At 38.7% G+C, this 24,261-nt stretch overlaps 1 protein-coding gene across 1 annotated transcript in view; it reads left to right on the top strand.

Moving 5' to 3' along the window:
- Window positions 1–24,261, top strand: part of magixb (MAGI family member, X-linked b) — a gene marked incomplete at both ends in the record, with an annotated part of 39,620 nt that overhangs the window by 6,232 nt on the left and 9,127 nt on the right. Inside the window, 9 exons of the mRNA XM_079467119.1 lie at window positions 7,321–7,455; window positions 10,203–10,376; window positions 13,188–13,365; window positions 13,939–14,000; window positions 15,220–15,387; window positions 15,980–16,517; window positions 16,596–17,151; window positions 17,225–17,288; window positions 17,825–18,205. Coding sequence (XP_079323245.1) covers window positions 7,321–7,455; window positions 10,203–10,376; window positions 13,188–13,365; window positions 13,939–14,000; window positions 15,220–15,387; window positions 15,980–16,517; window positions 16,596–17,151; window positions 17,225–17,288; window positions 17,825–18,205 — 2,256 coding nt within the window. The remainder of the gene's footprint in view (window positions 1–7,320; window positions 7,456–10,202; window positions 10,377–13,187; window positions 13,366–13,938; window positions 14,001–15,219; window positions 15,388–15,979; window positions 16,518–16,595; window positions 17,152–17,224; window positions 17,289–17,824; window positions 18,206–24,261) is intronic.

Genomic DNA, 24,261 nt, shown 5'->3' with positions numbered 1-24,261 from the left:
TCAATTATTTTTAATGGGAATGAGTTGTACACCTACTACACAAAACATTCTAGTAAAACCACTGTTGCAGTAACAAAGACTTTACGTTGGACCCTGCAAGTATCTTAAGATCTTTTAAGCCTTTGGAAGTTTTTGCAAAATGATAATTGGAGAACTGACCTTGGCGTCTGTCTACTACATGCAGAGAACCAACATTTGCTGACCATCTTGACATTTCCTCCCCGCAATGGTGCAAAGCGGTGGCAGTTTCGACGCATACTCAGCTCGACACAGTTATCATTTTCACGCTATGCGCCACATTGTTTAAACGGCAAACATATTCAGACACATTTGCGACCCATGGGCATATTGGTCTGAAAACGAGGTGTGTTTAGGGGCATTGTTGACCCGTTGCTATTTTGAGCTGAAACCTGGTCTAAAGTAAACGGCTCAATATTTTTGGGGTTATTTAAAGAACGCATTAGTAATAGGCGCCTATATACGGGTGCACAATGTGCATACACAGAGGCAATGCGCAGCAAACAAACACACACAAACAGCCAAATATAAAAAATAAAAGGATTACTAAGTTGTCATGATCCTGCCTCTCCTTGTCTTGGTTTTCGAGTCTTGTGGCAGGATCATGTCAGTCCCATGTGTTTTGTGTGGAGAAAGAGCATTGTTTTGGTTTGAGAAGCCATGCTCTCTCTCCGGTGTCGCGTCCTTTAGTCCCGCCCCCTTGTTTCCCCGGTTAGCGGTCCATTAGTGTTAGTCTTGTCTCCAGCCCTGATCCATCTTTCCCTTAGTGTTTCAGTCCCCTCACTTGCCTCGTGCAATCCTCCTGTTAGCTTTCCTTTAGTGTTTCATTCATGTCACCTGCCGCCACTCTCCCTGAGTCATCAGTCCTCGTTAGTGTTTCCCCTTTTTCAAGCCCCAGTTTCCCTCTGTCTCTTGTCGGTTCATTTTGCACATTTACCCTTCCTAGTCTGTCTGGATTACCTGTGTTCCTGTTTCCTGGACTCAAGTTTGTGGACTTAGTTTGTTTTTCTTAAGACCTTGTTTGTTTTGTTCCCCTTGTGGGAAGTTTTAGTTTTCAGTCTTGTTTGTGTTCATGTTTTCCCCATCGAGGGTCTTTGTTCTGGATTAAAGTCTTGTTGTTCGACACATGTCTGCCTGCGCTTGGGTTCTGTCCACATCCATAACATAAGTAAAAGTTTGTTATTGGGTACATAGGGTAAAGAAATCCGGCTTGCCCTGTAGATGGTCGCATTTCCTCTCTGGAGAAGGGTTTAGTCTCGCAAATTCCGCCATGTAAATAGTGAATCCACCATGGCGCTAGCACAACTGGCTCTTAAAGGGAATGGGAGATGAGACTTTGATTGGTTTACTGCACGTTACTCCCAAAACACAACGTTACTTATCAAGAGAATAGGGACAACCCTTCTAGATCGTGCGCTGACCACTGCACAAAAAGTCTTGAATCCTCAAAATTCACCAATCAAATCTGACAAAAGGGCATAAATTTTATTTATTTAGCTAAAATTGTGCTACAAAACTGTGGACGGAAATTAATTGCACACACTGGGGCGGTTTCCGGGACAGGGATTAGCTTTGTAAAGGACTAGGCCTTTGTTAAATTAGGATATCGAAGTCATTTTTAAAAACATAATTTACAAAAAAACATTACTGGTGAACAGAGCAATCTTGACACAAAACAATCACACTTATATATTTTTAGATATGTCATGGCAAATTGTTTTCCATCGAGAAACTTCAAACATTTAAGTTAGTCTGGGATTAGGCTTAAACACTATCTGGGAAACCGCCCCCTGTCTATTTAGTTTTAATGTCCCATAATGAATTATGTTAAACAGTCATCCATGCCAACCTGCCCATGAAATTACACAATTTGCACTGTGCAGATTCTCCATCCTTGAGGACTTTTCGAAGTATGAGACAATGCAGACGACTACCATAATCTATTGCATGTTTATCTGGGACTATTACACAGCTTCAGAACAGTGATTCAAAAACCTAAACTTGTCTTATAAAATACCCATCTCCATCATATGATTTGTTGATACATTTCATCTAAATGTTATCAGTATCCATTCACTGGGAATTAAACCCATATTGGTGACCTTGGTTTCTCTATTTACAGGAACAGGAGTACTCTGTTATTATTGTTCTGTGTGCCTTTAGTGTAGTTGTGTAGATGTCTCAGTGTGACCCTGAAGCAGCTGTAGTTTGGTTAAGTTGAGTAGACAGAAAGGCCTGCTGTGGCTCCTGGCTGGAGCTCTAGTTTCATCTGACAGACATGGAAAACAGCACAGTAAACACTGAGGATGCCTCCAGCTTGGTAGTCATACTTTACCTGTCCAATACATGCAGCTGGAACACTGACAGTAATTGAAATGACGTGAATACAGTACATAAAGCGTCATGCCTCGAATGGAGGTCAAAAAAGAAAGAAAGAAATCAAATAACCAGATTTTGTCTGACCTTGACTCTGCTGAATGAACTGACTAATGTCCAGTCCTTGTATTGTGATACATTTATGGCATACTGGAGATTGTGTTTGTTTTGAGTGAATAGGCTCGGTTTCAAAACCTAGTTTGCTTCCTAGGTAGGCAACATTTGTAGACATCAGAGGAATGCGTCGGATGTGGAGGCTACATCAACAGATAATAAGCTTAATTATGCTACATTCGAAAATATTTATTTTGACCCAATTCGAAGGAAGAATTCCAAGCATCCTTTATGGAGAAGTCTATCTCAGAATGCCTCAGCTCAGTAAAGAAATGAATCCAAGATAGCAGACAATTCAAGTGAAATATATATTATTATATAGTTTAATACTGAAATGCATTTATAAGGTTAAGTCTAATTGTGATCATTTTTACCTTTAATGTATTTGGGGTGGTAGCAATATGCAAATGAAACATGCCAATGTAGAACTCAGGTGAAGTTGAGTGAGTTGAGTTTCCTGAGCACATATTGTTTGTATGATGTGCAAATTAATAGTTTTAAATTATAAGTAATAGTAATAAACAAGCGGCTTGAGCGATTAGTTCTGAATTCTGTTTCTTTTCTACTCTTTCTATCCTTAAAAGAAATAATTTGTTTTGTATACTGTGGTAGGCTATTTGAGAGCAGTTTTTATTGCCCTTATGTTGTTCCAATTCCTTACATTTTTGACCTCATTTGTAAGTCGCTTTGGAAAAAAGCGTCTGCTAAATGACTTAATGTAAATGTACAACCTCAAGCCAAAAAAAGCTTGATGGCTAACCCCTTGGCATCAGCAGAACGGAGACGAGAGGCTATTTTCTTTATTTATGTCAATGGATATTGTTGGCTTTCTAACTTTCTAACATTACGCTTTCTCCAATTGGAAGTGTTCGAGACCCTTCTATCTCCCTATAATAAGCAGGGCTTAATTTGTGCCAGAACAAGTCGGATTCCGGATCCGGCACCTGTTGCCTGCATATATTTCATTAAGAAGCACGTATAACAATTATAATGCTTTTTATTTTGATAATAGACAGACTGTCAAGTTTGAGATGCTGGAACATTGTGTGTGCGCGTATGTTCGCCGTAATCCCTTGAGCAGTTACTTATAACGGCCGAATCAACTTAAAAACTTTGTGATGATTTATGGTCAAACCGACCATGAGTACGTCATTGTTCGTCGTGTACACACTTGCACTTAAAACAGAACATTGTGCCTTTGCAAAATAAAGAGAACTTACAGGATGTGCTCTGTCATCTCCTTTCCTTGAACTTATTTTGGAGCGCTGCGCCTCACAAACTGAACCAAACTCAGCAGCATATTGTCACCGTTTGTTCCCGTTCGTTTTGTTAATCTGTTAATGGTCTAATATTCTGCAGACATTTATTCACGTCACATATTTGGCATTATATAATTGCAAAGAATCGAAGTATATCAAGCACTGAATAGGAGAGTATCTGGCGAGTCATCCGTGTGACCCTTTTTAAGAACAAAATGCTAGCGTGCTATATATCGGTCAAAGAGACAGAAATGTATGGTCCGATGCTGATCATTAAAAAATTCAAAATATCGACCCAGTGTATTAGCCATGGCTAACAAAATGCTAGTGTGCTATATATCGGTCGAACAGAAAAGAAAATCTGTAATGATTTATGGGCACATGCTGATAATTAAAAAATTCTATAAAATCGACACTATATATTGGCCATGGCGATATATCGGCCAATCACTTTTTACTCCTGTAGCGCATTGAAAAGCAGCTTTACAGTAAAAAGATCAGAACAGTCAGTAGTGACAAAATAAACATGTCAAATACATATAATACGTCTGTTCTTGATTGGTTTATGTATCGCTGTGTATCCCATTATGCCTCAAAAGTTTATAAGAGGTCAACACTATGTGCTTTAAATTCGTTCTCATTCCTCTCAGATTCTTCCTGCACCACTATGTTTGTCAATATATATTTTTAAAATAAAACATTGGTATTTATGTCATTCATAATAAAATGAAAACATGTTTCAATAGATGAAAACACTAATACTGTTGCTGTTTCAATAAACCACTTTTGAACGATAAATATTGACTTGTGAAATGGACAGTGAGTACAGTGAGTCCCAATGGTCCTTTGTTATAGAGCAGATCGGGACATAAAGGATTAAGAAACGCTAGGACGTTTATCAATTATTCATGCAATAGAATCTAATTAAATAGCTTTTATAATGGATAAGTACAAAGGGGCTTCTTTAGAATTATTTCTGCATCATGTGTTTGCCTTAAGCCTATTTTCTGGCCCTCTTCACAGTAAAAATAGGCTTTGGTGTGCCCTGTTGAATACCCTTGTGCTTATTTAAGAGAGACTTCAGCATTTTTTGTGTGTTTGTCTGAGAGCCAAAGTATGATGGTCATATTAGCTCATGTGTAGCTTTAAGTCTATTCTGCTGTCGCGAGAAGGACCTTGGGTACGCCGAGGTCACCGTAAGGTTATTTATAGAGGATCACCATGACTCAAAAGGTCAGAAACACTTGACAAACGATTAATAGGCTTATCACTAATTCATGGTTTGAGAGGCTCATAATGTATTCTTGATGTCTCAGATGTGTGACTCAATCACTTAGAGATAATTATTCACACTGAGCATGTCTGGTGTCTGTTAGGAGATATTCCCGCTGTCCCACAGAGCTGAAGAATTGAAATCTCCAGGTGTTTTGAGTTTAATGTGCTTTGGTAGTCCACATGACATGTCAGACAATGACAGCAGCATCACGCAGAGTTATAACTTAATATTTTGTATTATAATATTACATTATTATACATTCATATTGCTGCTGCTATCCTTCTAAACCTTGTGTCTACATATTTCGTGATTGTTTTGGCATAAATCATTATTTTAGTCGCTCATAATGTTTGTCACTGGGTTTTGAAAATATATATCGTTATATAATAATTCAAAGAGTAACTGTTGCTGTGTGTGAATGTAAGCAGTCTGCCACGTTGTAAAGCTGAAAGTGAACGAATAACAAAGCTAATGGCTTGGGAAAAAAGGAGTCGACTCTGAATGACGCGAACGAGTCGTCTGGCGTTGTTATTTCAGTTCCGGGTTAGATTTTGTATTAGAAAATGAAAGCGTTTTTACACCTTGTATGTACGTAAACGTGTTGTTGGACACTCCATAAACCAAAGTCAGACCTTGAAAATCAGAAATGATATACCACCATTTTCCGAAACACTAAATTGACCTCCATTCAGAGTTAAATAAAAAGTAAAATCCTGTAAAATTGGAATACCATAGAAATACAGAATAAATGGTAAACAAATGACCAAAATGGAAATGCCATCATCATTTATTCACCCTCATGTCATTCCAAACATGTATGACTTTATTTCCTCTGCAGAACACAAAAGAAGACATTTTGAAGAACATTGGTAACTAAACAACATCAGGCCTCTTTGACTTCCATTGCATGGACACAAAACCACTGAGACATTTCCCAAAAGATCTTTTGTGTTTCACTGAGGAAGGTTTGAGCAACATGAGGGTGAATAAATGATGACAGAATATCTCGTGTAAAGTATCCCTTTAGATGTATACCTTTCCTTAAACAGTACGCTCTATATGGAACAACTGTGTAACTATCAACAATCTGTCCGTCAGTATGTGTCTACTGGCGCGGAAGAAACTCGCTCAATATCAACCATCAGTCTCCTGCATTAGGGATGTGTTCATAAAATGTACAGCAGTGTGGTTCTCCGCAGTCTGATCTGCGTATGATCACGATGTGTATCTGAATTTCTTTAAATAATTGTAATAAAGTAATCATTTCATTCAAGCACTGAATCCATAAGTCACTTATAGCAAATGCCATTATTTTTATATTCTGACTTGCCTTTGTTCTTAAAGTATGTGATTATTCGCAGACACAAGTATAATTTTTTATTTCAGTTTTTACTGCAGTTGTATGTACATGACACACAGTTTATGCATTTATGCGTATGCATAATACATGACACTTGAAGACCTGTGTTTGTGTATTCACAGCTGTATTAACATTTTGTGCATTAAGCGTTGCTTAATTGTGTACACACACACACACGCACGCACGCACGCACACACACACACACACACACACACACACACCCTTGAGGCCACCCTCAAATTAGACAGATGATGCCTCTCTCTCTCTTCTTACTGTGTCCTGTTCTCTAGTCATGATTGACACGTGGTGGGTGTGGCAGTAAGTAATCCGGTCTAATCATTCGAATAGGCCCCTGGCTGTGTATGCTACGGGTGGATATATCGATACACACAAACACACACACACACGCACGCACACACGCACTACAGGACCTCGGTGGAAACGTTGAGACTAATGATCATGTTGTGATGTATTGGTTGCTTTTACTTATCAGACTCTTAATTAGTGGAATCGAAGTAGAAAGTTGGAAGGATTTGTGCTTGTGTTTGCACTGTGGGTGTTTTGCCACACAGAGTAGGAGACCCATAAAGAATTGTGATTGATGTTATGTCAGTGTTAAACCGTTCAGAGTCTACAGAGAGAGAGAGAGAGAGAGAGAGAGAGAGAGAGAGAGAGGGCCGTGTCAGATTTTCGAGGCTGGATCCCTGTAATTGGTCTGGGCTGTTCATAGCCCTGTTGCTTGTCAGTCAAGGATAGATGAAGAGGGAATAAGATGCCATCTTAACCTGTGACCGCACACACACACACACACATGTGCTGAGCTGCTGGTCTTTAGGTCAGTGGTATGTCAATAATTCTGTATGTGATTTGGATTTGCTGTATTTAGTGCGTTCTTCCCCGTCTGCTGTTTCCCACAGGTACAACTAGACAGCCGCGGGACGGGGAGATCACAGGAGTCGACTATAACTTTGTCTCGGTTGAAGAATTCTTCTCGCTTGAGGAGTCTGGGGCGCTGCTGGAGAGCGGCAAGTTCAAAGGTCAGCATATGTATTGTATAAAATTATATCATAAAAATCTTTAAAAGGTCAAAAGGAAAATTGTGTTAAAAGTGCACATTTTACATAGATGATTCTGTTATTTACTGTACTTAATGCTGTTATTACATTTATTATATATACAAAAATGATGTCTTCATTTACTCACCCTTACTTTGTTCCAAGTCTTTACACATTTCTTAGTTCTGTTGAACACAAAATAAGAAATGTTGAAGAATGTAGGAAAGCAAACAGTTCTCGAGCTATTTATACCGTTGTGATTTATGGTAGTCAATGGCAGCCAAGAACAAGCATTCTTCCAAATAGCTTTCACTGTGTTCATCAGAACAAACATTTATACATTTATATACATTTATATATTTGGAACAACTCAAGTGTGAGTAAATGTTTTTTGGAATAATGAATAGGGAACTGTCCCTTTAAGACCTTTAAATGGTTACTGAATTATTTACAATAATATCATATATGTGTAGTATTAGCACAATCATTGATAATAACGGTTGTTAATATCACTGTTATTGTCAATACTGGTTTAGTGTGACTACCCTCTTCTATGTAAGAAATAATTGACGACGGGCCGATCAATTATTCGAAAGTTAATGTACACCCCGAGGTGTGCATTAACCTTCCAATAATTGAACGGACCGGAAACAATTATTCCGCTTATACCACGGTTACCACACCACAGGACATTGTTCAAATGTTTACTTTCAACGTTTCGCATGTTATCGCTTTTAAAATGCTCTTGTTGGTAGGACTACTTTCTTGCCCATCTCATTTCAAGCGTCCGTTAGAGCGAACGGAATCTGACCGGGAACACCTTCATAGATGTGCATTGAAAGTGAATGCATACCCATAGAACGTTTGTCAACCAATCGGATTAAAGCATTCAACAGCCCAGTGGGTAGTTAAAGTTGATTTGCAAATCAAAAAACATAATCATGTGCTTTGCAATATCAATCAATCAAACTGCAGTTGCAGTTAAAATACATAAAAAATACGATAACATTAAAAAAACATGATTTTTGAAATTGTTTAAAAACAGAGTTATCTGTTTTTGCAAATAAACTCTTCATTTGTATTGGTACATTTGCTGTTGTTGTGACATTTGGTTGATTCATTTGGCTGTGTGTATGTATCAACACATACATTTACATATCCGTAAATATTATTGTATTGTGTGTCAAAACAAAGATCTAAATGAACCTTTTTGTGATGTCATGGGAGGAGGGAGAGCACATCAGCCAGCTGGTGCTGAGAAAAACACATCACTAAAAACATAAGTGATCTTTTTCAGGGATGAGTGGAAACTAATTTAAAATACTGTAGATAAGCTATTACAAAATTTCAATCCTTTTCTGGACATGCACCATGGTATTTATATGTTAAGAATGTAAAAAAAGAGTATGCAAATAATTTAGTTACATAGTATCTTAAGCCATTTTTTTCAAGAGTTCTGCCATGGTATTAGGCTTCCAATATTCTTGTACCTGTAAAATATGAAGTAGACAAACATCGACTTCTTTAGCTACAATAGAAATCTCTTTCAAATTCCCCTCTTTGTTTAATCTGATCGATGTTCCATCCAGTCAATACTACAACAATTTTTGCTGAATTGGTCAATGTCCCTTCTGGATCATATCCAAACTGTAATGGGATTTTAATGTTTGTAAATGTTTCTGCCTACAGGCGAGGCGGTAGCAGAGCTTTTTAATCTAGCACTCATTTCAGCAAAGTTAAACAACTCAACCAGCCACGGAATAAAACAAATTCTTATGTATAACACAAGCTCAACAACAACCTCCTATTTGTATTTATGTTCAAAATGTAAGTCATTAAAATCCGTTCTAAAAAGAATGAAGGAATATGATCAATTTCATCCAGCTAGACCGGAACCAGACCATCACTAACCAGTGTAATCCAACCTGGACCACCATGGAAATGCATGCAGGTATAATGGCTGAAATCCACTAAGACTTTTAAAATCTGAACGGTAATAAATAAGCATGTCATGGCAAAAGCGTTGCATTTCTGTATTATAAGCTATATTCAAAATTCAGTTTGGCACATTAGCTTTTCTGCATCATTATTGTGGGCTGTGTGACACACGTGCCTTTAGCATGTGAATTATGACTCTCAGGGGCCGGATCACCTTCCTCGCCTGATTAAATGAATAAAAGGAATTAGCATAAAAAAATCCCACTGCATTTACAGAACGCAGTAAACGTCATTCTCACCTTGGCGATATGGCCGTATGATTTACTTCCCGCCGCAAGTCACTCGATCAATACCAGATGGAGATTAGGATGACTTTAATAGCTGTTGATACAGATATAGATAGATATACGTGTAGTATCGCGTCAGTTGTACGGTGATCCATCCTCATTGTGGTGGATTTTTAAGCTTTTAGAGAATATACAGAGACAGTATAATGAATGATCATGTGTTATTAAGGTGACCTTGATAAGCAAACCCACCTTTGTTGCGGTTCTGTTGGCTATTTCCCTTAAAATTAAATGAAAGTCTAGATTTGTTCCAAGATTTAATCATATATTTGATTTTATTCTGTGGTCTTTTACTTTTAATGTTAAATATTCAAGCATGTTTCCTGTGGAAGATTTATACTTTAAATAACTCAAAAAGAAATATAATTTATTCACCCTTATGTTGTTCCAAACCTGTTATGATTCTTACTTCTGTGAAACACAAAGCTGACCAGTCTCTTCTCATCTTTACTGGATTAGGGAATTACTATGGAACCCCTCGTCCGGTCCACATCAATCCTGATAGTCCTCCCATCACCTACCAGGAGCACAGGAACCTGCTGAGGAAATTTCGTACCCGCAGCAAGTCTCTCAGCAATCTGGAGAAAGCAGGCGAGGAGGGTGACAACAGCGAGGAGGACTCGGGGCTGTCAGGTAGGAAGAGCAGTCATTAGACCTGGTTTGTGTGTTATAGGACAGATGGTTGTAATGACTAATCCTTGATTTTAAACAGTTTGCAATATGCAAAAATAGACACTTCTAACATCGTTGTCACGTGACCTCATTACTGTACTTTGGTCATGTAATCCCTTTTTTGCATGTAGCATTCAATCATGAGTTTGCTTGAATGATGAGTCCAGATTTAAGGCTTATGACAGAATTACTTTGGAAATTATTATTTGCTAGGTCTTGACTTATCGTATAAAAATGTGCATACTTTGCACAAAAGTGTATACTGCAAAAATAGAATAGTATTGTAGTAGTGCAGTGGTTATGTATGGTTAAGTTTGATAGATACTGCTAATAGCCCATGCACACCGGGACGATAATCGCACGTGCTTATCGGCAGCGTTTTTCGAGACCTTTTTAGGGTTCGTACCCAAACGATTTTCACTGGTGATGCAAATTCACTTCCTGTCATGGATGGCGCTTCAAGAAAACACAAAGTGGCGCTGTGCAACTTTATGCTTCTGAAACTCGCTTGTCACACAGAAGAATTCATCGTGCTTACTCTTCGTCAATTTGTGCTCGGCAAGAGCTTGAGCGCCACCAAGTCGTGTTTTACTGTAACTTAAGCAGCTCCAGGCACGTGAACAAAAGCGGGAATCTCTTTGGTCGGCCAGATCTTAACACCGCGCGTCAAGCGGAAAACAAATGAGCCCGAGGCATTTCAAAAAATGACCTGCCGTTTTGCACGTCAGTGTGCCATTGTTGCCACTGGTCACCATTTTTTCTGATATAGTATAGTCTTTAAAATAAGGGTTTTGGCTAAAGGACATTATTTCCTTGTTGGAACAACCAAATAAATTTTGTTTTTTTAACTTATTGTCCTCTGACATCAAAGATATTCAATCTTTCCCTTTCATCTGTGCTCCGAGTGACACGTTATCAGAATATTCATTGTCAGGCTGATATTCCCCAGACAGCTCTTTATCACTTCTATATTCTGTCACTCGTTTCTAATGTCATCTTAGTTATTTTCTTTCTTCTTGTGCAGACTACAAACCCGTGTGAGGTTTCTTGTATTCTACATTTGCTGCCCTGTGTTATTATTCCACCTTGCTGTTACATTCTGAGAAGAATGTGTGGGCACAAATATAATATAACAGATGTTTCTCATATCATTACACAGCAGAAGCCTGATATGAAAACCCACAGGATTTAGACATTTAAACCATTTTCTTATTCAGAGACATGAATATGATAAACATGCCTGTTGTATGTTCAGTATAGGCAGATTACAGTAAAAGTTGACCTTATTTTACTAAAGTTAAATGTTCTTCGGGTTCCTCAGAACCTTCTCTGAACACAAGCCTTGAAAACCTTGTTCTATTGTTCTTTTGCCAAAATTAGAGCTTTACAGTATCCGTAGACTTTCAAGCTCCAAGTCATCACAGTCACCATCTGGACCTACTGCAGTTTGCCTACCAGGCACACATTTGACAAGACGATGTTCTGACCTACATCTCCACATGTCATGAATGCTCCCACCTTCATAAGCAATTCAGGGTGGAATATAATTCATGTGAAGAACATGGAAATTGTATTTTTTCTCCACGTAAAAGTAAACTGGATTTGACACTTTTCTTCAAACGGTCAGATTTCACAAGACAGAGATGTTATACCGCACTTCTTTAGTGCCCACCTGCTAAACCAGCAACAGTCTCTGAGGCATTTCTAAACATCCACACAAATGACATTTACAATTCTCTTATATATTCATCACATATCCACCAGGACTACTAAAATAGCATCTGCATGCCAAAGTTCATTGTTATGTCCCTCTCTTGTTTGGTGTCAATGCATTTAAAGCATATAAAATGTGTTTATACGACTCCCATGACCCAGGTAGTGTGTGTGTGTGTGTGTGCGTGTGTGTGTGTGTGTGTGTGTGTGTGTGTGTGTGTGTTTCGAGTGGGAATATGTTAATTACCTCAGTATACAGTGTTCAGGTTACAGATGTTCAGGCCCCAGCTGGGGATTCTTCATATCCACTTCTCTTTATGCACATGCACATATGGTATGTTAAGCAATATAAGGAAATGTCTTTTTTAATAATAAATAGCTTTGGTGAGTGTTCTCTTGATGATAATTATGTCATCTATAAATGTTAAATAATTTTTTCATAAGTTCACCATGACTCATCAAAGTTTTCTGTGTTTTTTTGTGGAACAGCAATACATTTTTATTGCAGAGTTTTAAGTTGAGTGGATTTCTTTGTAAACATTAGTTTTGTCAACATTTGGAGGACATGTGTAAGTCCAAAGTTTCAAGCCTGTTAAACAAAAACCTATTCAACAAATGAACATATGCCTGACATGCTGAAAGTGACAAAAAGTTGTTGATATCAGACAAACAGTTTGTTGACATGTCAGCGTGCAGGCCACCAAAACTGTCCAGTCAACTCTTTCAGGACTTCACTTGGGTTTTGCCGGTCTGTGCACTTTTGTCTGTGCCGGTCTCTTCAGCCCATGGGCAGTGGCATAGATGACAGGGACATTGATCAAAGCATGACATTGAAGCCAATCAACAGAGGAGGTTTACATACCGATCTGTCTCTATGGATTAAATGTGCCGCTCCGTCTCTTAGATGCTGACCTTGCATGCTTTTAAGAATTGATACTGGAGCGATTTTCTTTAGACGTCGAGTGTGAACAGTGAACCGAAGAGGAAGTTACAAACGTTTTAGTTGTGACAAAACATTTGGTTTCAGGAATTTCTTGTTTTTCCGGGTTGGAGTTTTAGGAGGTTCAGCAGGGGTGAGCAGTGTCCCCGCCCACACTTCATCCCGTAGCCAATCACGGAATTCCAGTAGAGGAGACGGCAGTGCCTTGGAGAATGGAGTCGAGCACCGGAGATGTGCACGGGCAACAGAAAACTGGGAGATGATGTACAGCGACTCAGGGAATCCCTACTACAAAGAGTAAGAATATTGAAGGGAAATTAAACGGTACAAAAATAAAAATACAGTCATCATTTATTCACCCTCAAGTCGTTTTAAAGCTGTATATGACTCTTTCTTCTTTTGAACACAAAAAGAAAATATTTTGAGAAATGTCCCAGTGGTTTTGTGTCTTCATAATGAAAGTCAATGGGGTCCAGTAATGTTTAGTTACCAACATTCTTCAAAATATAATCTTCTGTGTTCTGCAGAGGACTTATTGTCATACAGGTTTGAAATGACATAAGGAGAGGAAATGATGAACGAATGTCCATTTTTGGATGAAATGTGGCTTTAATGTTCAGTAAATGAATAATTTATATTTAATATGGTAGCACCTAGATATTCTGTCATCATTTATTCATCCCTGTGTCAGTCCAAACCAGCATGACTGTCTGTCCTATGTAAAACACAAATAAAGAAATTTCTAGGAATATTGTGACTGAAAAATGTTCAAAAAAATCATTTTGAGGGTAGACCATCTCCACGTGTTGCAAGTATAAGAGCGTTTTGTATGAAAACACTGACATCTTGTGTTGTGTGTTTGTACTGCAGCCATCATCTGAAGTTGTCTTCTTGGTGTACTCACAGCAGAGAAAACATCCCTGTGAACGAAAGTAAGATTTTGATTTAAAATAAATTTTGCTCCGTCATTTTTGTTGACATCTAGCCTGGTGCTTTATTATTATTTCCATGCACTCTCAAGCTATTTATCAAGATGTATAATCATTTATTACTTTAAAATATAGACAACAGTCACAATTCTTTTGGTAACCTTTGTATAAATGTAAATAAACAACTTACTGAGTCTTAAATCAGTTTGGCTGAGATCAGATCATTTTAACATTGTGTCTCATCTGCTATTACTGACTGCTTCTGCATGTTGGTGCTCACTGCATGTGGATGTTTGCAATGTCTAGTGTCATTTACATGATGAAAGATGAGTTTATGATCATTTATTTTCCAGAACGTATGGCCTGATAAATCACAGTCATGTTCAGTAGTGTACTTGCCAACTCAAATCTCTAAAGGATGCATACTGGGTGATGTCATGTGGTGCCACGCCATACTTTGTTCTGTGAAACACTGTAAGATTTTCTGCTGTTTAAAGCCTCCCTAAACTACCGCAGAGAGTTCTTATAATGAAAACATGCCATACTTTTCCATATGTCACTGTAATGGCAACATGCACAATAGCATGCAATAACCCTGGTCTTCACTACATGCAAAATGGGGTAATTTCATGACATATACAGCTAAATTTGACATTAAACATGTCAAATGATAGTATTTCGCTTTTGTTATAACTCTAATGTTATAAATGTGTTTCTTTGTATGTATTTAATGTTATACAGTTTATGGAACTGTATGTAATGTAATGTAATGTAATATAATACAGTTTATGTTCATGCAGATTATATCCCAACCAGATAGATCCTAAAACTTTTACTCAGTACTTATAATATACTTTTAACAGCATAGATGTATAAACATTTGGTTAAATACATTTCATTTTTAAAGGATGTAATGCAATACATCATTACTAACTGTAGAGGGCACTGAAACGGTACACATTTGAGATTTTATAAGTGAGCAGTTCATTGTGACATACGTTCCTCATCTGTTTTCGTTGGTTTTATTTATTGTTAATTTTTGGCAGGAGTGCCACGTGGCAGTCTAATCCCTGGATGTGTCGTTCTACGTGGTTTTCTTATACAGTCTGTGCACACAAAGTCCTGCTTTTTCTTACACATTCCCAACAGTCTGGCTGTCACTCAAGGATCTATGTATCCTGACGTGTCTTTGTCTCTCTCTTTATTTCTTTTGGCTTTGTAGTGGCAGAGTTTACTGATCAGCCAGGTGAACTGAAAGGCTTCTCTGTTCACACCAGTCTGGTAAAGGGCTCAAGGGGCTTCGGCTTTAATATTGTGGGTGGAAGCAGACCTCGGGAGTTCCTGCAGATCTACAACATCACTTCTGGGGGACCTTCCACCCTTAAAACCGGTAACCACCCATATCCCACTCTATTGCTTGCTTTTTTAAGTTCCAGTGTGTATTTTTTGGAGGATCTATTGGCAGAAATGCAATGTAATATACATAACTATGTTTTCAGAGGTGTATAAATGTCTTACATAATGAAGCGTTATGTTTTTATTACCTTAGAATGAGCTATTTCTATTTACATACACCACGGGTCTCCTTACATGGTATTGGCCATGTTGTTTCTACGGTAGCCCTAAACGGACAAACTGCTCTACAGAGCGGGTTTTGTAAATACGTTATCCCCTTCGGCAAAGAAGCGAAAACATGACGACATCTTAGTCCCGTGTCAGCCACCGTAGTGCTTTGAAAGGGAGGGTGGAGCAAGCTATTGGTTGCAATTTACAACCTCACCTCTTGATGTCGCTAAATTTCATACATTTGACCTTTAAAAGTTTACCTAAAAATGAAAATAGATCTTTATTTACATTTTTCCAGTGTAACTCAAGTTTGAACTAATATTGTAAATTACGAACAAATATAAAAGTTCGTCATACATTTAATGTCAATTGAATTCCTGTACTACAGTAAATGTTCTTTCATTTCCCTTTCACAGCGGACATTCTGGTGTACATCAATGATTCCTGCGTGCTTGGCTGGACTCACAAAGAGATAGTGGAGATGTTAAAAGTCATTCCAGTGGGTCACACTGTGGACTTTGTGGTGCGTAGGGGTTACCCCATGCTTTTTAACTCTGATGGTAGTCCGAAGATGCCCCACCGTAGGTTGACGGCTTCCCCAGGCCGTGACTCACAGTCACTACATCTACCTCCACCAACCACCACGCAACCCAGAGCTCAAGCTCCCCTCCCGTATGCTCAGCTACACCTCAACCACAACAGTCCATCGTGGTCTGACTTTGAGAGAGGATCCTCGAGACATCTCAGAGCACGGCAGTCAAGGTTGAGTCTGGATGCTAACGGTAATTCATCTCCTTATGGTTCACCCTCAAGAGCTCCTTACCCATACTCGAATGGTTACGGGAATGGCTACATGAGACCGCAGCGCTCCTCACGAGGGATCGGAAGTTTACAGAATGCAGATCTGGCCAGCCAAAGTGACAGTGAGGTGGTGTCTGCTATTGGATCACACAGGTGAAATTGTGTTTTGCACTAGTATGCATAGAAAAAAAAGTTGTGCTCACTACTGTCCTTCTCTTTGTATCCTCACAGGGCCTCTTTCATCCGCAACCACAATAACAACACCCTGTCCACTCCACCGCCTCGCCGTCTGTACTCCAACTTCAAATCTTCCGAAAGTGACCTTTCCTCATACACTCCACCACCCACGTCGCGGTTGCCCCTGCCCCACACAGAAATAAGTCCTGGCCCTCTTTCCTTTTCCCCCGGAAGAGAAAGACGCTACTCGCATCTCCGTCAGCATGCGTTGCTAACCCCGCCAAACAGCGCCCATTCAGACGGGCCTTACTTCACTTTCAATGGAACAGCCAGCGCCAGCAGCAGTCCAATCAGCAGCATCCCGTCACCCGGAGCCATGAGCAGCATCGTCGGCAGTGGATTTCCTGGAATTGGGGAATTAGTCCCTGTTGTCTTGGCTAAGTGCGAGAGAGGGAGCAACATGGGGTTCAGTGTCACCGCCGGAGGTCACGGAGGCAGACAGACCCTTGTGAAGAAGGTCTGGGACCCAAGACAGTGCAATGGACTTCAGTCGGGCGATGCTATTGTGAAGATCAACGGAGCGGATATACAGAGTCTCAGTTTTGCACAGGTAAGGAAAAAGAGATAGCAGTGTTCAGTGAAGTGTTAGGTTTGCATTCAAGAATGTTTCTGTGTTATTCAAGGTCCAAAGGATTCTGCAGGAACACACCAAAAAAGGAGAGGTTATTGTGCTAGTTTACAGAGGGGGTGAGTTTCAGTATATTTTGAGGTATTACATGATATACAATGGGGTCCAAAAGCAAAGATAACAAATATCTTTTTACATTTATTTTTTAAGTTGCCAACCAGCGCTAGCAGTTTTTAATCATTTTTACAAAACTTTGACGGCCATCAGGATATTTTCTTCTACGAATATTTGAACATTTCAGATGAAAGTTTTTGGATCCATAGATGCTGTACCCTTTCAGAAGATGGGTAACAGCACCCACTGCAGTATAACAGTGAAAAAACACAGATTCCATTAATGGCTGGGAAGCGTTGTCTCATAAATGATGGTAAATTCCATCAATTGCAGTGAAAGAGCTAATGGAAATCACGTTTTAGCATTTTACCTATGGCTGTCAATAGATCTGCATTTAATTAGCATGCTTTTAAAATGGCTTTTTGTTTCAAGCTTTTTGACCCCACTGAACCACGAGTGTGATTTTGTCATTTTTAAAACGCAGAACAGAACTAAAATCATATCTTGTGTTTGTAAAATGTCATATCTCTTTTGTCTGTAGGTCCCTCGCATTACTCAATTTCCCCTAATTCTGTGCGTCGACTAACTCCTCCCCCTCCACGCTCAGCCTCTGACTCAGAAGTTCCTTATACAGACTCCACCCCATTAGCGTGCAACTCCCTAACCCCGCCCTCTCCAGCACTGGTGCGCTCCTCGTTGGTTCAAAGCACCAGCTTTCTGGATTCTGTACCTGTCACTCTTACGCTTGAGCCACGCGATTGGATGAGTTCAGAGGAAGGCGGGACAATGCTCAGTCCCAGAGTTAAAACGGGGGAGAAAGAACAGGTCACCAAGCTGCGAGGGAATGAGGTGGAGCTTAAGAGGAAGTCAGGTGAAGGATTTGGATTTGTTATTGCCTCTCAGGATTTGGAAAATGGCAAAGGTGAGTATTGTAATAAAGTGCCTGTAACTACACCGCGACCACCTTACAAGATTTTGAATCTCAAAGTCAAGTGTTATTAGATTCTCACATAGGTTGAAGGCAGAGCTGATTCATTTTTCATTGGGAAGATTTAATATTGATGTTGAAGGCATGTGGCAGCCTTTTCCTGATATAAACCTGCACTGCACATTTGAGATGTTTTACTTTTCTGACACATCCCGTTCAGGCCTTTGAGATCTCTATTAAAAAGGGGATGAGTTTGATCTGTATGGTGAAAAATAAAAACCATAGCACAGCCATTTGCTGTAGTTTTGCAGAACATTCATAAGGCACATCCCATTTTGTAAACATGTACTGTATATTATACACCATTTTGAAAGATGTTTGAAAAAACGTCAAAATACAACCAACAGAACATCTAAAGGATTAAATCACCCAAAAATGTTCATTCCGTCATCATTTAATCACCCTCGACTGATGAACACACAGAAAGATATTTGGAAGTATGCTTATAAGTTATAACCAAACAGTTCTTGAACCCCATGACTCAATAGTAGGAAAAATAACTTTTTCATTTTTCTGTTGAACACCAAATAAGATATTTTGAAAAATGTAGGACGGTTCTGGCTCACTTTTGACTACCATTGTAATTTGTCCTACTATGGTAGTCAATAGGGTCCAAGAACTTTTTGGTCCAAATCTTTCTCCGTGTTAAACCAAACAAAGAACTGTATACGTAGAACGTGAGTTATTCAGGGCAGAATTTTCATTTTTGGATGAGCTATCCCTTAAATACAAAATCGAAATATCGATTCTTATAAACGATTACGTATGTGAGATAAAAAAACTGAAATATAAACACTGGAAGCACTTCATGTTTGTGTACACCTTGCAAAGTGGTCTATAGGCACAAATTACTGTATAGTAGTGTGTTCTCAGTGAAAATTCAAGAAGAAATGAGATCTGAGACGATGCTAATATTCAACCAACCATAAAAAGTGTGAAACACTGAACACTGGATGCATTTGTGGTTTTGCTGATGTAGCAGAGGGGCGGCGCTTAAGACAGGCTACTTAAGTCTGGATTTGATTCATAATAGTAGTTTTAACCAGAAAACTATGAATAGACTATGCAGTAAAATGTGAAATGAGCTTTTCACAATTTCGTTTTTCACAAGGGAGCTTTATTTAGTCACAGACAGTAGAGACATGAGAAAAACGGTACAGAAATAAGAGGGAAAAGAGTATTTCAACACTACTTTTCTTAAATTAAAATACACGAGGTGACTTAATACATCAGAATACAGTATGTTCACAGTGTACAGCACTTCTCTTGTGATGCGACTTTAATTTTTTAGCCCTTAACCCACCTTAAATCCAGTCAAACAGGAACTCTTTAAGACCTTTACAACACTTGAAAGCACATTTTGTACTTTTCTGAAAGCTATAATTTAATCAAATGTCAAACTTACTAACCTCACTATTCTTAGCTTTGTATACTGTGCTAGGCTTTAATGGACTAGTTTGATGCACTTATGTACTTTGTTGCCTATGTTGTTATAATTGCTTCCAATGTTTCCTCATCTGTAAGATGCTTTGGATAAATGCGGCCGCTAAATGACTATAAATGTTTGAATGTAAAGCATCAGAAGTATAAAGAGGGCACAGACTGTGTTATATTCATAATTCATCTTTTTTAGTGGCAGCTGTATTAGCTTTTCTGACTGACGGTAATTCAGAGTCATGCCAACACTGAGTCCTGCCAACACACAGGCCCGGATACACACGGCATCCTTCCCCCTCCCACTATCCCCTACCTAAGTCCACAATGACCTCATTTTGCTCAGTGTTTCTTTGCTTTATATCGAGGCCATGGCTCTCACTAAGAGCTCGGGCATCTAAAAAAGTGTCTGTCCCCAATGTTGCCATATATCGATACGAGAGATGCTTCTGTTCGCAGTTTTGTTCGCTTTTGACTAAGTTTTGTAAGCGTTTGACTAACAATGTAAAGTAGTCAGATCTCAGGTTAAGAATGATATTAGGGTGAATTGGATCATTCATTCTTAATAGGTTTACTGCTCTGTTATTATAGTATCACTTGTATTATTATAGTGCAGGTTGTTTATTGATACACAATTTCATGCAATAACTCAAACATCACCGAATAGAATTGTATTGGCATGATCAGCACGCATCCACAATGCCAACGTCAGATGACACATGTACGATCGTGTAGCTCTCAGTCCGATCCGCAGAAAACCCTCCCGCTCTGCAGTGATCCAATGATGAAACCGCTCGGCTCGTTCGCTCCCTTATCGCCCCTCTTATCTCTGTTTCTCTCTATTCTCTCATTTGCTCTGCCTGGGTCGCCCTCCCTCTCTGTGACTCCCCCCTCCTCTCATTCACTGACTCCAGATGCTAAAGAGAAATGAATCGGCTACAGTAAGCGCCTCGCTCACGCAGCGAGACGGATCTGTGTTGTGTTTTCTAAACTTGTTTGTTTGTTCATGCCCTCCGTTCGTTTGCTCGCAATGACCTTTGCGTGTGATTGATGTGTTGGGATTGAAACGGAGTGCGATCTGGGACCCTGCCTCCATACGCACACGCACAAACACCATGCTGGAGAGACTGCAGTCAGCCTTGAAAAGTGTGAAGGACTCCAAACGTAACTACATAGATTTTTCTGTTGCTTGGTTTTATTCTATAGCCATAATATTCCTTTTTGGATATGAGTGTTGATGGATTATTATGGGATAAGGGCTGTTTAATAGTCTGTATGGACTGTTATTGTGAGGGTAGTTGAGCAACATCTGTTTTGGCAATATAATGTTTTTTTTTATCTTTTCCCATTAGTTTGTGTGTTTTAGACTCGTTCTGTTTATGTGAGTTGTCAGATATATGTTCTTATCACCAAATTCATACACACATACTTTTAGTGGCATTGGTAAAGCTCGCTGTGTTCTCGGCTCTTAGGTATAGCTGTACTGCATTGTTGTTAAATCAATAGGTGCACATCTGCTGGACATGTAATTCTATTTATTAACCAGCAAAATATGTTTTTAATGTTTGTTTATTCAGTCATATTCACGCATGTAATATAACTCATGTAGTTTTAGACCAGTATCATCACTGAATGTCAAATACATCGTGTGAAGGTTCTTTATCTATAATCAGGTTTCATAATGATGAACTTATACTGTTAAAATATATGGAGAGTTTATTTGCGAAAACAGATTAAAACAATGTTAAAAAATACTTAGCTGTATTTTTTAGTTATTCTTACCTCATCAAAACAACCCGCCTGCAGGTTGATCGGTATTCATTTAAATAGAAAAAAATAATATGATTTTTGCATCTGTTTTTGCAAATAAACTCTTTATATTTGATACATGATTGTATTGTAAATTCTTCAGAAACTTTGGTGCGGTGCTTTATTACGTGTTTTTATGCGTACAGGGTACAGTTGTTATTTTGTAGTGTTTGGTCAGTATTCTGGTTGTTACGGTTTGACATTTTTTGTTAAATCCTTTAAAAGTATTAGTTTTAGAAATAGTGCGAAAAGCCCCAGACAGCAGACTGCAGTATTGTGTGTATGTGTGTGACGGTGTGTCTCTCGTTTCCGGAGGCATTTGTGTGTGATTGGACCACCTGAAAATCCCTGAGCCATCTAAAAGCCTTTTCACAAGAATTACAAGAAATTGTGAAGAAATTGGAGAAAATTGACAGTTTCTGAACACAGAAAATCAGTAGTCTTGTGTGGCCTAATACCAGCAATTGTAAACGCTGTTCTTTGTTAACATTAACACTATGTCCTTACCAGGTGTTATAAGAAGCTGTCCTGTCTTCAGCAACAAGCAAGCTGTCTATCCGCACTTAAATGCTGCGTGATATTACAGTCAATAAGTTGACACGATCACAGTGTTTGATGTACTGTTGTGTTGAGCTGGGTTTTTGTTTTCACGGTTGGTGGGGATAGAAAGCAAGCAATCCACCTGTCATGGTCTAGAGCGGGAATACTTATATTTACATGGAAAAAGTTTTTGCGGCTAAACAGTAGGAAGGCATTGAGGCATGTCTGAATCCAATCTTGGCATGGTTTCACGTATGCTTAGATCCATTTGTAAAGTTGTTTTTTAAAGGCAGCATAAATGCATCCTTTACTGCCTATATGATAACCCACAATACAGTGCATTAAAAGGATACTCCACCCCAAAATGAAAACTGCTACCCCCAAGTTGTTCCAAACCTGTATTGATTTCCTTGTTTTATTAAACACAAAGAAAGAATATCATAGTAGAAAAAATATCAATGTGGGTAAAAGGTTCCCCAGAACTGTTTGCTTTCATAAATTCTTCAAAATATCTTCTTTTGTGTTCAACATAATAAAAAAAAACCACACAAAAATTGATTCTACTATACTGTAGTAGTCAATCGTGCCTCAGAAATGTCAGTTGCTAACATTCGTCCAAATCTCCTTTTCTGTGTTATGCAAAATGTATACAAGTTTGGAACAACTTGAGGATGAGTAAATGATGACAGAATTTATATTTTGGGATGGAGTATCCCTTTAAGTCCCATACATAGTCAATGTGATGCTTAAAGTGCCAGTTATGCCAACAAAATTCTGTAGGCTAGTAAAAACATTAGTTATATTAATGGTCCAGGCTTCTATTTGGACCAGAAGTACAGTGCAAGATTGTGATATTAGATCTCAGTTCTAAAGGCATATCGGCAATGCTGTGAAAAACCACTGCAGCATCAGCAGCACAACCCCGGTTCATAATGAGCATCACACACACTCGCTCTGTGTCCTTCTCTTAGTATGCAGCTCTGGTCTCCCGGTGTGAATAGTGTTACACTGGCAGACGGCGTGCTGCAGCTGCACAGCGCTTTTAGTAAGATGAAGATGAACACAGACTGCCACTATCACACACACTTCCTTCTGTACTAAATAAGTGATTGAAGCGTGAATGCAGTCGGCTGTTTGTCTGCAAGTGTGCGTGTGCTTTGAAAGCATCTTTTAACACAATTAAAAGCATCTTGTTGTCTACACACAGTTCAATTTAATCCCATAGCTTAATGCTTAGTTGAAGGTGGTCCAGTGTTATCCAGGATATCCAGGATGAATGTGTTTTATACTGTGGCATATTCGTCTGTATTAATGTGGGAATGCTGCATGAGTGAACAATCTAACTTCACCTAATACATTCAAATATTGTCGCTGTCCTTGTGAAATCTCATATCTACATATTTTGGTGACTGTCATTTTTTGCCATAATTCATTATTATTATTAGTCGCTCTTTATGTTTGACGGTGTTTTAACTGGTATTAAAAGGGCTTTCCATGTCTTGAAAAATATTGAATTTTGACATCTGAGGCTTCAGAAGGAGAGCAACAAGTTTCTCAAATTCTAGGCAAAATAATGCATATTTTATATGCAAATGCCGTATTATTTTGCTACCAAAAGGAAATTGAGGTGAAGTTACATTATAATGTAGTATCATTTATTTTCAATGTAAATGTCCAGCTTAATGTGCAGAGACGTCAATACAGTATGTTACACCGTCGTAGATTGATTTAAACTTGAAGCTTGTCTTCAAATATGCTTATTGATATTTGTGTAGTAAGTTGCAACAAGGAATTAAAACAATTGAGTTATGTAGTTTATATCCAGCAAGTGGGCCAAATTGAAAAAAGTTTCCCAAAGATTTCTTTCTGCCATTGGTCAGAACACATTGTCCTGCTCTCACCGTTGGTTGCAAAAATGTTCTATATCATATTTCATATAAGTTCAAATGTGCCAAATGTAAACGTTCGTGGAAGATCTGACATACTGACACAGACAAAACTTTGGAGACTTCACTAAATTCTGTGAACTGAGATGACAACATTTCTACCAAATTCCAAATGAAAATATAGCTTTTTATTTGCTTCACATAGGCTTGGAGAAGCACGGTGTTATGGTCAGTGTGTGTGTGTTTAGCTGGAGGAGTTTGCTCTCTGTATGCAGGTTATCTGGGTCTCATGCTGTAGATAATGATTGTGACTTAACAGAA

Source organism: Barbatula barbatula, assembly GCF_947034865.1.
Source record: "Barbatula barbatula genome assembly, chromosome: 11".
Lineage (NCBI taxonomy): Eukaryota > Metazoa > Chordata > Actinopteri > Cypriniformes > Nemacheilidae > Barbatula > Barbatula barbatula.
The sequence above is the reverse complement of the archived record's forward strand: the minus strand, read 5'-3'. Positions and strand labels throughout refer to the sequence as shown.